This window comes from Oncorhynchus keta, chromosome 16 (genome assembly GCF_023373465.1).
Source record: "Oncorhynchus keta strain PuntledgeMale-10-30-2019 chromosome 16, Oket_V2, whole genome shotgun sequence".
NCBI classification, from domain to species: domain Eukaryota; kingdom Metazoa; phylum Chordata; class Actinopteri; order Salmoniformes; family Salmonidae; genus Oncorhynchus; species Oncorhynchus keta.
In genome coordinates this window covers 5943707-5954952 of record NC_068436.1, presented here as the reverse complement: position 1 = coordinate 5954952, position 11246 = coordinate 5943707, and the positions used below count along the sequence as shown (strand labels likewise).

General features: G+C 41.4%; 1 protein-coding gene across 1 annotated transcript; it reads left to right on the top strand.

Moving 5' to 3' along the window:
- Positions 1-5538: 5538 nt before the first annotated feature.
- Positions 5539-8055, top strand: LOC118395415 (gastrula zinc finger protein XlCGF57.1-like). The gene has a single exon (XM_035789215.2). It carries the CDS (start codon positions 5633-5635, stop codon positions 6968-6970), a length of 1338 nt encoding a protein of 445 aa, XP_035645108.2. The 5' UTR covers positions 5539-5632; the 3' UTR covers positions 6971-8055.
- Positions 8056-11246: the final 3191 nt, after the last annotated feature.

Genomic DNA, 11246 nt, shown 5'->3' with positions numbered 1-11246 from the left:
GAGATGCACGGAAAACCTTTGTGCTTGGTGTGTTTGCAACAAGTTTCGGTATTGAAGGAATATAATATTCGACGCCACTACGAGACTCATCACAGCGAAAAATATGACGGCTTGCAAGGACAACTGAGAAGAGATAAGATTAACGAATTGCTGGCGGGTCTGAGGAAACAGCAGTCAACTTTCATCCAGAGCCGAGAAGTCAGTGAAGCAGCGGTAAAAGCCAGCTACCTAATTGCTAGCGAAATAGCATTAGCATCGAAGCCGTATTCCGACGGTGACTTTGTTAAACGATGCATGATGAAGGCGGCTGAACTTGTATGTCCCGAGAAGCGACAAGCTTTTGCCAATATTAGCATGACGAGGAATACTATAGCAGAGAGGATTTCGGAACTATCGGCAGATTTAGACAGTCAATTGAAACAGAGAGTCAAGTCATTTATTGCATTTTCCGTGGCAATTGACGAGAGCACTGACATCACAGACGTGGCCCAACTGGCCATATTTATTCGAGGAGTTGATGAAACATTGACTGTTACTGAAGAGTTTCTTGAGTTGGTGCCAATGATGGACACCACAACAGCCGAGGACATTTTCGGCTCTGTCGTTGCTGCATTGGACAGAGTTGGAGTGGACTGGTCCCGCGCTGTCAGCCTGGCTACAGACGGCGCGCCATCCATGGTCGGAAAGAAAGCAGGTGTCGCGACAAAGTTCAAAGACAAAGTACAAGCCCTTAATGGAGGAGATCGTTTCTGGACATTTCACTGTATTTTGCACCAGGAGGCATTGTGTTGAAAGTCGCTGAAAATGGACCACGTCATGGAGGTGGTTGTTCGCACTGTAAATTTCATCCGGTCCAGAGGTCTGAACCATCGTCAGTTTGACAAACTTCTCAGCGACAGCAACATTACCCGCAGCCTGCCATACCACACTGAAGTGAGATGGTTAAGCCGAGGCATTTCTTTGATCTACGAGAGGAAATCGGACAGTTCATGGAGAAAAAGGAAAACCGGTGTTGGAATTACAATCTCAGGAATGGCTACGGGACCTTGCATTCTTGGTTGATATTACTGAACACTTGAACAATCTGAACAAAATGTTGCAAGGCCGCAAAAAAGTTGTCACACAGTTTTCTGACAACATACATGCATTTAAGTTGAAGCTGACTTTGTGGGAGATGCAACTGGCAAATGGCAACCCTGCTCATTTCCCCTGTCTGAGAGATGTGTGTGTGACCAGACCTGATGCGGACATGAAACGGTACAAAGACAAAATTGCAGGACTACTGCGGGAGTTTGAGAAACGTTTTCAGTTATTTGGTTAACTTGAGACAGAATTTTCAGTTTTTCGCTCACCTTTCACAGTTAAAGCTTCTGATCTGCCGGTCGAAATTCAGCTAGAGATAATTGATTTGCAGTGTGATGCAGATTTGAAGGGCAAATTTGCCTCTGTAGGTCTGGACAGATTTTATCAGTATCTACTACCAGGGTACCCCAAATTAACAGCCCTGGCTGCTAAAATTTTGTGCATGTTTGGGACAACCTACCTTTGTGAACAAATTTTCTCAGTGATGAATATCAATAAAACAAAAATGCGTTCAAGGCTCACAAACAAGCACTTAAATGACATTCTGAAAGTGACAGCTAGTCAGGACATGACACCTGGTGTTGATGCACTTGTACAGGCCAAAAGATGCCAAGTTTCAGGTACAAATACAAGTCCAGACTAGACTAACACCTTTAAAATGCTGCCTTAGATACTGTTTGCATTGAAAGAATACAGCTCTGTGAAGATGAATCCTTACTGTGATGATTTAAAAAATGTGCACTTTAATGTTAGTCAGCAGCTTCAAAACAAAAGTTGTGTGATGGAATTCTACTGTTCATACAACTCCATAAATTTTCAGTATGTATTGTATGTGTATGTATGTTTCATGTATGAAGTTTACAGATTTACAGGACAGGCGAACACTTTCTTCATTACACATTTAAAATCACTCTCCTTAGTTTGTAAGGTGTACGCAGGGATTACATTTAGATTTTATATGCGTATGTGTAAGTGGTTTAAAAATTCCTTTCTTTAAAAGTCTCATTTAATCTTAAAGTGCATTACTATATTTTTCAGTACCAATTAAAGTTTTGTGCCTTTGTACAATCAGTGGGATCAGTTGCAATGCATATTTGTGAATGATAAAAGTAAATTGCACATTTGTCTAAGGAAATATGAGGTGTTTCATGAAATGTTTTGTAAAAGGATAGTTCATTAAATTTCAATATTTTCCTAATGTTCTTGTGCTTCTTTACACCAAAACAAAGGAAAGACATGATATTTTGGTTATTTATAGCAGAGTATGGTATAATTTTAATGGTCCGGCCCACTTGACATCTCCCTAGGCCGTATGTGGCCCACGATGCGAAATGAGTTTGACACCCCTGGTCTAGAAGGATGAGAGCAGAGGAGAGAGAGTTAGCTTTAGCAGTGCGGAGCGCCTCCGTGATACAGAGAAGAGCAGTCTCAGTTGAATGACTAGTCTTGAAACCTGACTGATTTGGATCAAGAAGGTCATTCAGAGAGAGATAGCGGGAGAGCTGGCCAAGGACGGCAAGTTCAAGAGTTTTGGAGAGAAAAGAAAGAAGGGATACTGGTCTGTAGTTGTTGACATCGGAGGGATCGAGTGTAGGTTTTTTAGAAGGGGTGCAACTCTCGCTCTCTTGAAGACGGAAGGGACGTAGCCAGCGGTCAGGGATGAGTTGATGAGCGAGGTGAGGTAAGGGAGAAGGTCTCCGGAAATGGTCTGGAGAAGAGAGGAGGGGATAGGGTCAAGCGGGCAGGTTGTTGGGCGGCCGGCCGTCACAAGACGCGAGATTTCATGTGGAGAGAGAGGGGAGAAAGAGGTCAGAGCACAGGGTAGGGCAGTGTGAACAGAACCAGCGGTGCCGTTTGACTTAGCAAACGAGGATCGGATGTCGTCGACCTTCTTTTCAAAATGGTTGACTCGTGGTATCTGTCGATTTACAAAGAAATAACGATGAAAAGGCCGAGATCGATTACCTTTCCTCCATATGATGGTGCTGTGGCAAATATGTGTAATCTTTGCGTTCATAATGTAATAAAATCATGTTTATAACATTTTTCATCAGCTTCACTTGTGTGCTATCACAAGGTTAATCTCTCGTGGACAGATCTACGTAAACAAAACTGGAACCATAGAATCTGTCGGGAAGGAATGAGATGCGTGGGATAACTAGCAACACCAGTTCCCGTGGTTGGGTTTGTCCTCACTGGTTATTTGGATAAATCACAATTTTGCGGGTGTTAGCATCTTTCGAATTTCAGCCCGTAACTTGCAAAAAAGGTTGAAGCTCTTCTTTCCGGTTCCGCTCCTCATTCTAGAATCTCCTCATCTCTTCTCTTAACACGTATGGACCCAGAACTTAATCAAGCAGCGGACCAATTACATTCTTCTTTAGTTCTGGGTTAAAAGAGATTATCACAACAAAATCAACTCAAGCTATTATTACCCCTAGTAAATTCTCCGAAAGGATGTTAATTATCCTCTGAACCCATCTGGTTTGTTTGATCTACAGAATGATACAGTCGCATCGTCTGTTATTACAAGTCTGTTAATGTTATGCCCAATCATTTTTCATTTGAATTGCAACTGCACTGCCTAAGAATTATTCACCTGAACTGTTACTGTATCCGGGATTTATTATATTTTATTATACTGATTCCGTTAAACATTTTACACGGTCACACCCAATACCAGTAGTCACCAACCTTTTGTGAGTTAAGATCACTTCCTGAGTCAAAATACAAGCCGAGATATACCTCTCAGATTATTAGTTTTTTAACACGACTTAAAGTTTTTAAGCCTATATGCAACATTAACCTATCAAAAACAGTACAGACCAGACGTTCTGCCTCATGCACAAATTACGTTACTCATATAAACATAAAAAGTGAACTATTGGCTCGATATAAAAAAAGCCACAAGCCACAAATAACACCAAGGTACTATACTTATTACACACTGTCCTACTCATTCCTTACAGCTGCAGTGTAAGGAATGAGTAGGACTGTGTGTAATAAGTATAGTACCTTGGTGTTATTTGTGGCTTGTGGCTTTTTTTATACCGTCAACACGTTTTATTCAACCCTCACGTTACAACCACCACAGTTGTAACGTGAGGGTTGAATAAAACGTGTTGACGGTGCTGAGTACAAACTTAAACATGAACTCATTCATAGAAACAGCAGCTCTCTGCTGTATTCGTTGACAGTCTCTATCTAGTCATGGTTTTATACGTTTTGATATCTCACAGTATCAACTTTGCTTTAGATTTCTTTTACGCCTGCTATGTTACTGCAGACATGGTCATCTGAGTTGTCCGATTGGCCAGTGATAGGCCTATAGTGCATTTGATTTGCTCTCCTGACCTGCCGTGAAGGCAGAGTTTGTACCTTCAGACACATGAAATGGGAACACTTTGCCTACCCGGCGCACAGGGCAGCTGAATCGGGTGCACCTACAGCCAACAGAGTGAGACTAATAAATAAAAATTGGAATGCAAGGCTTTATCGTTGTTGTTTTTAGAGAATGGTTTGGAGATCGACTAAGAATGCCTTGGAGATCAACCAGTTGATTGTAATCGACCGGTTGGTGACCACTGCCCTATAGAGTACCACAGTATGAGTCAGTGTACCCATAAAACCAAGCAGTCAAACAATTATATAGTTTTTCCAACATAAATTTTTCCCATAGTGGATTTTAGAAACACAAAATAAGGACTGTGTTTCGTGTCGGTTTACCCTGGTGTGACATTTTGATAACTGTGTAAATCTCCCTCGGACAAGGTGACTTTTATCAATATATTCACTTGTATTTAACCCTTTAAAAATGCGCTATCATAAAGAACTACAAATGCCATGATGATATGGACGAGACTGACGAGTTGAGGCAAAGGTAAGAATCTCTGGATTAACTATCTAATGTTAGCTAAATTTAGTGATGAATAAATTGGCAACATTTCTTTAAATGGAATATTCTGTGAAATGTCTTGTGCAAGTTTTCAACTGACACAGCTGTTAGCAAAGATGTCAGCTACAGATGATGTGCAGGAGCTTGCAGGGATTTGTAGTCTTGCAGAATGTCTACTTTGATGTTAATTAGGTTTTTTTCAAATCAGAGTAAATAAAGCCGAATATATTGTTAAAAGTATCCTTGCACGAGAGAGATTTACACGGTTATCAAAACGTCACGCTAGGGTAAGCCTACACAAAACAAAGCCCTAATTTGAAGTGTTTCTAAAATTCCCTATGTGAAAATTGAATGATCGAAAACGATTAGAACCATTTCACTGTTTGATCGTTAGGTTTCGTGGGTATTATAGACTTACACCGTGGGGCTCTTTCCGGTTCTTGGTTCACACTCACCATATCACCTATTGCAGCTCAGAACTCCATCCAGCTGGTGGCGCTATTTTCCTTTTCTGGACTCGGCACCCACTGAAAGAATAAAAGAAGAAGAAAACACGGAAATCGATTTGGAAGCGAGTTTGTTTTGATATCGAACAGTCATTGTGTCGACCAAGGAAGACACGAAACTTAATACCGAATTCGCAGTCTTCTGAAAATGGCTAAACTCCAGTCTTTGAGTGCATTTGTTAATGAACGTTTAACAGTGGCTGCTGTGGAGATTTTTGACGTTGTAGAGAAAGTGGTAGCCAAGTACCAGGAGGAAATTTCCCGATCTAAAGAGGAGAATGACCGGCTACGGAGACTTCTGCGGATCACAACAGAGATAAAAGAGGAAGAAACCCCTGAGCAGCAGCACTGTGAGCAGGAGTGGAGCCCCAGTTTGAGTCAGGAGAAACCAGCGCTCACACAGATTAAAGAAGAACAGGAGGAAATCTGGACCAGTCAGGAGGTAGGACAGCTTCAAGGCCTGGAGACGGACACCATAGAGTTCATATTCACTCCTCCTTGTGTGAAAAGTGAATGTGATCTTCCCCAGACCGTGGAGGACAGGGGTAGTGACTTTAAACTGTTGGATCACGACCCTTTTGGCACTGTGGCTCACATAAAGGGTCTTGACAGTTCGTGTAACCCTCTAGATAATGAAGGTAATACCTCCAGCCACAGCTCGGCCATAAGCAGCGACCCATTAGGACTTGACAGCAGCCCACCATTGAGGAAACATACAAAAAGCAGCACCGCGTCTAAAAAACCTCATTGCTGCCTTGACTGTGGCAAATGCTTCACTCAGGTTGGCCGACTGAAGATGCACTCGAGGATTCATTCAGAGGCGAAACCATTTAGCTGTGGAGACTGTGGGAACCGATTTCAGCTGAAGGGAGAACTAACCAAACATATAGTGATTCACACGGGAGAGAAACCATTTAACTGTGGTGACTGTGGAAAAAGTTTCAATCGCAAGCTTACTCTTAACAGGCATATACTGCTTGTCCACAAAGAAGCAACACAGTGCGAAAATGGAAAGACGAAAGGGGAGAAACCATTTTGTTGTGGTGACTGCGGGAAAAGTTTCACTCGCAGGCAGACCCTGAACAGACACAAAATGATTCACACAGGAGAAAAACCATTTCATTGTGGGTACTGTGGGAAAGGCTTCAATCGCAAGGAGACCCTCATTGATCATATCCAGAATCATACAGGAGAAAAACCATTTAGCTGTGGTGACTGTGGGAAAAGCTTCAACAGGAAGAGGAACCTAACTTCTCATTTACTGACTCACACGGAAGAGAAACCATTTACCTGTGGTGACTGTGGGAAAAGCTTCAAGCAAAAGAGTGACTTAACCAAACATATAATGATTCACATGGAAGAGAAACCATTTAAATGTGGAGAATGTGGAAAAAGCTTCAATTACAAGGTTAACCTCAACAGGCATATGCTGTTCATCCACAAAGAAAGAAAACAGGAAGATGGTGGAAAGAAGAAAGACAATTAAAACACCAAGAGCTTCTGTCAGGAGATGAGAATAAGAAGCAGGATATGGACAAGACTGTTAAGAAAGCAAAGCAGCTCTGGGTCATTCATCTTGTGGGTTTCAAATACATTGATATGTGATTCCATTTCATTTTGTAAAATGTTCTATGTAAATCATGTCTGCTTTTATTTGAATAATGATGAAACAGTACAGTACAGGCTGTTCAAAGTATGGTGTGGATGTTTTCACGTTGTTAGAAACAGGAGTTTCCCGGTCTCTTAAGGTGATTGAGAGAATGGTGAGACTGATGTTATTGATATGTTCAACATTTTGTAAAACCTTTTTTTTTTAAACAACTAATGAACTAATAAAGCATTTTATTATGAACATGTATAATAGTGCTCCAATAAAACAAAAATGTTCACTCCCTGTGGGTCCCCCAGGAATTACATTAGGACCACTGTTCTATTATGTTCTCGAGTCTAGATTTAAAGGCTCAATGTAGCCGTTTTGATCTCAATATCAAATCATTTCTGCGCAACAATTAAGTACCTTACTCTTGTTGTTTTCATTTAAAATGGTCAAAGATGAACTAAAATAGCTTAGCAAAGACCAATTTCTCAGGCAAGAATTTTTGCTAAGACTGTGTGGGGGTGATCTGAGTGGGGAGGGGAAAACTGAAAACAAACTGTTAGCAGAAAGGTTTAGAAATATATTTCTTATTGGTCTATTAACTAGTGATGTCACCAGGCAGGCCAAGACTTCATCCCACCAACACAGGCTGAAATTTCAGCCAATGTTTTCAAACAGCTTTTACACTAAATGGGCAATATCACTATTTTTATTTATTATTCCAACCTCATAGTGTGGCGATATATACAACACAGGCAAATCACAGTTTTGACCGCACTAGGCCTTTAATAACAATGATGGAAACTCGAGACCTCAGAGTCTAGAGATGGAATCTGCAAGCAATCCACGGTATCTCTATTCACTTGGAATAACCACAAAACATATCACTGTTAATTTGTCGCCTCATGGTGCTGTGGAGTAGCATTATCTCTGCAGCTGAGGGTTGTATGGAGTATGATTAAATTATCCCCAGACGCTGATCTAATATATATATATATTTTTAAGAGCATAAACCATTACAGACAAATGACAGCTGCTTCCCTCCCACTCCCATCAGAGCACTTGTACTCCATTAACTTTGCCATTAGTAGCCAATCCTGAATTCACAAACACACACAACTGTTGTAGGTGAAATGGTTGGGGAAAGACAAAAAAACATTAACTGTGGCAGAAAGTGAAAGATCTGAAAACAAGACCCTTTATCAACATTTCTCACAACATGAAGCATTTTTAAGAAGAAAAAAACAAGTTCAAGATTTTGTATTTGACCATCAGATATTAGGCTCAAAAGAAATTAAGTGTACTGATGCCTGTTTTTATGACCTTGGCCTGGGGGGAAAGTACTAACATTATTTAATAACATTGGGAACAGGATTTTATGTAAATAAATGCTTAAGTTTGTGTATTAAATCAAATCAAATCTTATTTGTCACATACACATGGTTAGCAGATGTTAATGCGAGTGTAGCGAAATGCTTGTGCTTCTAGTTCCGACAATGCAGTAATAACCAACAAATAATCTAACTAACAATTCCTAAACTACTGTCTTATACACAGTGTAAGGGGATAAAGAATATGTACATAAGGATATATGAATGAGTGATGGTACAGAGCAGCATAGGCAAGATACAGTAGATGGTATCGAGTACAGTATATACATAGAAGATGAGTATGTAAACAAAGTGGCATAGTTAAAGTGGCTAGTGATACATGTATTACATAAGGATGCAGTCGATGATATAGAGTACAGTATATACGTATGCATATGAGATGAATAATGTAGGGTAAGTAACATTATATAAGGTAGCATTGTTTAAAGTGGCTAGTGATATATTTACATCATTCCCATCAATTCCCATTATTAAAGTGGCTGGAGTTGAGTCAGTGTCAGTGTGTTGGCACTCAATGTTAGTGGTGGCTGTTTAACAGTCTGATGGCCTTGAGATAGAAGCTGTTTTTCAGTCTCTCGGTCCCAGCTTTGATGCACCTGTATACTGACCTCGCCTTCTGGATGATAGCGGGGTGAACAGGCAGTGGCTCGGGTGGTTGATGTCTTTGATGATCTTTATGGCCTTCCTGTAACATCGGGTGGTGTAGGTGTCCTGGAGGGCAGGTAGTTTGCCCCCGGTGATGCGTTGTGCAGACCTCACTACCCTCTGGAGAGCCTTACGGTTGAGGGCGGAGCAGTTGCCGTACCAGGCGGTGATACAGCCCGCCAGGATGCTCTCGATTGTGCATCTGTGAGTGCTTTTGGTGACAAGCCGAATTTCTTCAGCCTCCTGAGGTTGAAGAGGCGCTGCTGGGATATTTTCAACTTCCAGGAATTATGTATAGATCTTTGTGACATGGGGCCGTGCATTATCATGCTGAAACATAAGGTGATGGCGGCGGATGAGTGGCACGACAGGATCTCATCAAGGTATCTCTGTGCATTCAAATTTCCATCGATAAAATGCAATTGTGTTTGTTGTCCGTACTTTATGCCTGTCCATACCATAACCCCACTGTCACCACTTTTATTGTCCCCAGCACAAGGTGCACCTGTGTAATGATCATGCTGTTTCGTCAGCTTCTTGATATGCCACACCTGTCAGATGGATTGATTATCTTGGCAAGTGAGAAATGATCACTAACAGGGATGTTAACAAATTTGTGCACGTCATTTTTGAGCAATAAGCTTTTTGTGCGTATTGGAACATTTCTGTGTTGTTTTATTTCAGCTCATGAAACATGGGACCAACACTTTACATGTTGCATTTATATTTTTGTTCACGGTAGTTGTGGGAGAACAAGTAAAGGAGATGAAGGCTGTGTCTGGGCCAGGGTCTACAGAGTTATGATTAACCCTGGAAAGGAGGAAAAGGTGAAAAGAGGGAGAGCGAGAATGAGAGAGTGAGTTTGCTTGTCAAAAAGTAGGAGTTGAAATGCTCATACAGCAAAACGTGTATTTTTTTCTGGTCCAAGAGGAAGAGGATACACACATTTCTGTCTTTGTACCTTTATGGAGAGTTGTCTCTTACAGAGTGGTCCTCTTCTCAACACAACAAAGACACACACTAACTAAAGGTGGACTTCACCCTCATCCCTTTGGGCATAAAATGCCAGCGGTAGTGGGAAATATTTTGTGTATCAGATATTTCTGACAATTCTCATATAGAAACTTGAAGGAAAAAAAAGGGGGAGTTGTAGGCCCCTTTTAGACCGACAGTGAAAATCTGTATTTCAGAATCTGTACAGTAAGACCTTATGATCCGTGAACCGTACATGATACAGACAACATCTTGGTGTCATCATTATACTCTTTATTGTGTGCTCTAACATGGAATATATACAGATTCTGAAATACAGATTTTCACATTCCTTTTATATTGTATTGGTCTACAAATAGACCAAAAATGTATACTTTCATCATGATAAAAAAAAAAAATGTAAATGGTGATACAAATGTATAATGCCTGTCAAACATCCTTTCTCTCAATGAAGTTTCTATGTGAGAATTGCCAGAACAATCTGAGATACCCAAAATATTTTCTGCTTCTGCTGGTGTGCAACAATTGAGAAATGTAAGAGTATTTTCCTTGACAAAGGTTTCTAACGAGGACTCATATTTATGTGTTTACACCCTTTGATGTTCAGCCTCTCTGCCATTCCATGGATGCCTTAACAATAAAAGGGCTATAACCAAAGGTGCAGGTTAATGGCAGGGTATGTAGGCAGAGCAACAAAGGGACCAGTCAAGGTGCGTCTGGACATAATACTTGAGTGGCAGCTGGTAAGCGGTGTCCTGTTTTCACTGGACGTGCTACCTTGTACCTGATGTCTTGACCTCTGAATGCTCGGCCAACTGACATTTACTCATGAGGTGTTGAGCTGGGAGGAAGGGGGAGGTTTGGCTCCTAGTGCAAGAGTTGGCATGGCTCCAGCAGAATCCAACTGACACAGTACCTTACCAGCTGGAGATGGCTCCCAGGGTAGAGCAGATTCAGGTGATCTCTGCTCTGAACAAGGCCTATAAGGGATCCAGAGCATGAAGAAAGCTGGGTCCCTGAGGTGAGGTTGTGTGGCTTCCCCGGTGTGAGGGGCATCCAGGGCAGGTGGTGGACAGCAGGCCCTCCGGTTCAGGGAATGGTGGGTACCCCAAGTCAGGTGGTTGAGACCCTAGTAG